The sequence below is a fragment of the Monoraphidium neglectum genome (assembly GCF_000611645.1).
Source record: "Monoraphidium neglectum strain SAG 48.87 unplaced genomic scaffold scaffold00885, whole genome shotgun sequence".
Taxonomy (NCBI): domain Eukaryota; kingdom Viridiplantae; phylum Chlorophyta; class Chlorophyceae; order Sphaeropleales; family Selenastraceae; genus Monoraphidium; species Monoraphidium neglectum.
In genome coordinates, this window is record NW_014012743.1 from 9,240 (window position 1) to 13,401 (window position 4,162).

General features: G+C 68.0%; 1 protein-coding gene across 1 annotated transcript; it reads left to right on the forward strand.

Annotated features, from left to right (window-relative positions):
* Positions 1 to 1,458: 1,458 nt before the first annotated feature.
* On the forward strand, positions 1,459 to 4,055 carry MNEG_5786 (hypothetical protein; the record flags this gene model as incomplete). The annotated part of the gene is made up of 6 exons (XM_014045739.1): positions 1,459 to 1,467; positions 1,717 to 1,857; positions 2,100 to 2,552; positions 2,798 to 3,060; positions 3,382 to 3,620; positions 4,036 to 4,055. The coding sequence occupies 6 exons, from the start codon at positions 1,459 to 1,461 to the stop codon at positions 4,053 to 4,055; spliced, it is 1,125 nt and encodes a 374-aa protein (XP_013901193.1).
* Between the last annotated feature and the right edge of the window lie 107 nt (positions 4,056 to 4,162).

A 4,162-nucleotide genomic window follows, 5' to 3' on the forward strand; every position in this document is an offset into this window, starting at 1 on the left:
CCTCCACGCCCCGCCGGTAACGCGCGATAATGGCGGCCTGCGCGTCCCACACGCCCGCGCTGCGCAGCAGCAACTCAACGGTCTGCTTCAAAGGGATCGCAATCTGCTCCATTGCCAGCTGCACCTCTTTGCGCCCCTCGCGCTCCCCCGCTGTGTTTTTTAGCTGCTGCTGCTGCTGCTGCCGCTGCTGCCGCTGCTGCCGCTGCTGCCGCTGCTGTCGCTGCTGCCGCTGCTGCCGTTGCTGCCGCTGCTGCCGCTGCGGCCGATGCGGCCGATGCTGCCGACGGCCCCGCCGCCCCCATACGCCGCGCGGCCTAGCATTGCGGCCTCCGCTACGGCTGCCACGTTGTCCTCGCCCTCGCCGCACGCCAAGTCGTCGCCGTCGTCGTCCCCGCTCGCTGCCACGCTCGATCCTGCCGCACAGCATCGCGCCACGGCCGCCCGGCGCCCCACGCGGTGCCGCCGCCGGGCAGCGTCGCACCGCCGCTGGCGTCTTCGTCGTCACTGTCTGCACGGCCGCCGCCCGCAACCGCGCCAAAGAAGCCACCGGTCGCAGGTTCAACTCCCAGCAGCGTACGGAATGCTTTTATGAGCTTTGATGTGGACATCGACTTGATGACGGCGTACACGGGGACGCCAGTGGCCTTCGTGGCGGTGTGCAGCGCCGCATTGGCCTTCACTCGCTATCTGAGCGTGAGCATGGCGTCAGCGCCCTCGGGGCGCTGGGAGATGTACACCGGGTTGGGGGTGGCGGGTGGCGGGCGCGTGCGGGGATGCTGGGGTCAGTGGACAGCAGTGCCGCGAGTGCAAACAGCCACAACACTTTTCACCGCTATGGCGTCCCTTTGCTTCAGGCGGACATGGCGCCTCCAGGACGTTGCGCGGGCAGGCGCCCTTCCCTTGTGCCAGCAGCTGCGCCAGGCTGCCCGACATGCCCAGCGTATGCACTATCAAAAGCACGCGAAAGAGACACACTTGCTGTTGAGTGGAGTGGATGCGAACATTAGCCACCTTTTCTCAATCAGTGACAGGGTTTATGCGGGATACAAGCTTGCCTTCCGATGGATCCCGCTGATGATCTCGAACTGAAGGTCCTCGAGGGGCTGGTCTTGGGCGGTGCGCTACAGGATGGTGGACGTGAGGTAGTACTAGATAAGCTGACAGCTCCCGGGACCCGTGAGCACGCGTTCCTGAGTGGTAAGCAGGTCAATGCGCGCGTCATTCTTAATGGACGCATGTTAGGCGAAGGCGATGTATATTTCACATATCTACATTTGAGGGCTGCTGCGCACACAAACCTGCCTCGTCCGGCTAGGATGGTGCATGCACGGCCGGCGCCGTCCGGTGACCCGCTCCTCACACAGCGATGCATGCTCGTGCCCCTCATTCGCAGCCCTGCTGGCGGCCCAGGATGACGACTTGCCGCGTGCCAGGCGGCACTACGCGGATCTATGCAGGATGCTGGAGGTAGGGTATGGGAGGCTCCGAGGGGCAGCCAGGGCGGGGGCCATGGTTCCACCCGACAGCGGCGGCCCCCGGCGCGCCCTTGTTGCCACCTGATTACGCTGCATCCACCAAGGGTGCGCGCCGCAGCCGCCATCCCCCCGCTCGTGGCTCATGAACAAGTGCACCACCTGCCTGCAGAGTCCGCTCGCCTCACCCTTTGTCGTGGGCCCCACGCCACCCCCACCGCCGCCGCGCCTCGGGTCACCGCAGGAGCCCGACGGAAACTCCCCCGCGCTCGAGCCGCTGCGGACGCTGCTGGCGCTGCGCGACTGGGGCCAGGGGCCCGAGGGGCGGGGTAGGGTCCTAGCGTACCTGACAGATCAGCTGGGCCTCGATTTCTCAGATGATGAGGTGGGTGGGGCCCTGCTGGGGAAGCGTGTCTGGGGGCTGCTGATTGGGGGCCTTTTTTGGTGAGGGTTCTTGAACCCAAACTCTGTGTGTGCGAGCAGCTGGGGGGAGAGAGGGAAGGAGAGGGGGGCGGACGGGCTCGCGCTGTCGGAGCAAGGCAAGGCGTTGCCCCTGTCCCCAGAGGATGGCAGATCGCCGCGCCCGGCCCTGTTTCCACGATTCTCCTGCCATCCGCCCGTTCGCAGGGCTCAGACGAGTGGGGCGCCCCAGGACCGCCGGCCCTTGATGAAACAGCTGCAGAGGACGCCGCCGCCCCCGCGGCCGCGGACGCCCCGCCCCAGCCGTCCCGCCGCGCGCCGCAGCCCCAGCTGCCCACGCGCCTGTCTCCAGACCAGTACTCCCCATCCGCCTTCGACCGCGCCGCGCGCGCCGACGCGGCCGCGGCGGCGGCGGCGCCGCCGCTGGGCGCTCTGGGGAAGCTGCGCGCCGCGCAGCTGCCGGCGGCGCTCTGCGACGCGGCCGCCGCGCCGCCCGCTGCGCGGCTGCGGGTGCTGCAGCAGGGGCTGGTGGCGGGGGAGGCGTTGGCGCTGCTGCCGGCGGGGGTGCACGCGGAGCTGGTGGCGGCGTGGGTCTTGGAAGACAGGGACGGCGCGGCACGGTACGCGCTGTGCGCGTGGGCCCATCTGACGGTCGAACAGGTGGGCGTGTAACACTATTGAGGCGCCTCGCATTGTTGCTCGTCTCGACTTGCTATCCATATGCCCCCGCTCCTTACGCATGCGCTTGCTCCTGCAGCCCCGCGGGCGCGCGCTGCGCTGAGCACCGGCGCCCCGGTCGCGCTGCTGTCGGGGTGCGCCGCCGGGCGCTGCTCACTGAGCAACGCTGCATTCGCTGCCGTCCTCCTGATCAATCGATTCCCCAACTCCCAATATCTGTCGGGCAGATGGACGCCCTGCGCGGCGCCTTCCCCGAGCCACTGGGCTCAGACACACAGCTCGACCGCCCCTACTTGGCCGAGCGCCTCGCGAAGCGCCTCGCGGCCGCGGTCGCGGACGTGGACGTTGCAGGCGGTGACGCCAGCGGCGGCCGCGGCGGCGGCGGCGGCGGCGCGGGGAGCTGCGGGGAGCTGCTGGCGGCGGAGGCTGCGCTGCTCGATTCGGCCCTGGGGTTTTGCCAAGAAATAGGGGCAGCCGCTGACTGGATCAGGTGCGGCGGTTGCGACCTGGCCTGAGGCGGCAGCGATAATGAGGGAGCGTTTTCCCACCGCGTTCATGCCCTCGTGACTGTGATCCAGGGGGTTTGTGCCTGGAGGGCGCCCGAGATTGCTTAGGCACGACGACACCGGCCTCGGGGTGTGAGCGGCGGCCCTGCCTGTTTGGCGATGATCCGCCCCAAAACCCCCGCTGCAACTGTTTGCTGCCCCCTGCACAGGGGGAACGGGGGGTGGGGACACCATGCAGCTCAACCTCAGCCTCAGTGCGGGCACCACTAACAGCACCCCTTGTTTTCACCCCTCGCACGCCCCAGGCTGCACGTTCTTCACGCGCGGCTCGAGCTGCAGCTCCGCCAGGACGGGGTGTCGGATCCGCGCCAGCTCAGCGAGTACTGCCTGCTGCTCTCCCGCTGCCGCTTTGTGGGATACGACGCACCCGCTTGGAGGGGTGCGCCGGCGCCGCCGCGGGGCCGGGGGCTGCGCGGCTTCGGGGCGGCTTCTTCAGCCGGCGGCGGCGGCAGCTCGGTGGTCGGTGGCGAGGGGCAGCAAGATGGTGGGTTTTCAGAATGGGTGACTGGCAGGCGGGGGCCGGGGGGGCCGCTTGGTCCCTTCCCTCACACTTTGACCCTTGTGCGCTCTCTACAATCCCCGGCCTGCATCGAATTCCGGCCGCGTCGCGAATGATGATGCCACCGTCTCATGCTCCCGCGGACTCCCCCCGGCAGTCACACTTTGTTGCCTTGGCCTCCAGCCGAAGCTCTCCCGCCATGCCCACGCCCATGCGTTTGCGTGTCATGACGACCCCCCACCTTCCCTTGTGCGCCCCCAATGTCCAATGAATCCCACAACGTAATGTTGCCTGCCATCCGTGGCACTTGTCACCCCCTCAACTTGAAAACCCCCACTTGACTCAAATCCACACATCCCAAACCCCAACCCCTGCCACCCATCAACCCCTTTATAACCAGTCACCTATGACCCCCCATGACCTCAACAAACCCATGATAATCCCTCCTCAATCGCCCGGGCCCCTCATCCCCCCACCCAACGGCGCCTCAAAACCTCCGACCCCGCCGACCCTTCGCCCCAGCTGAC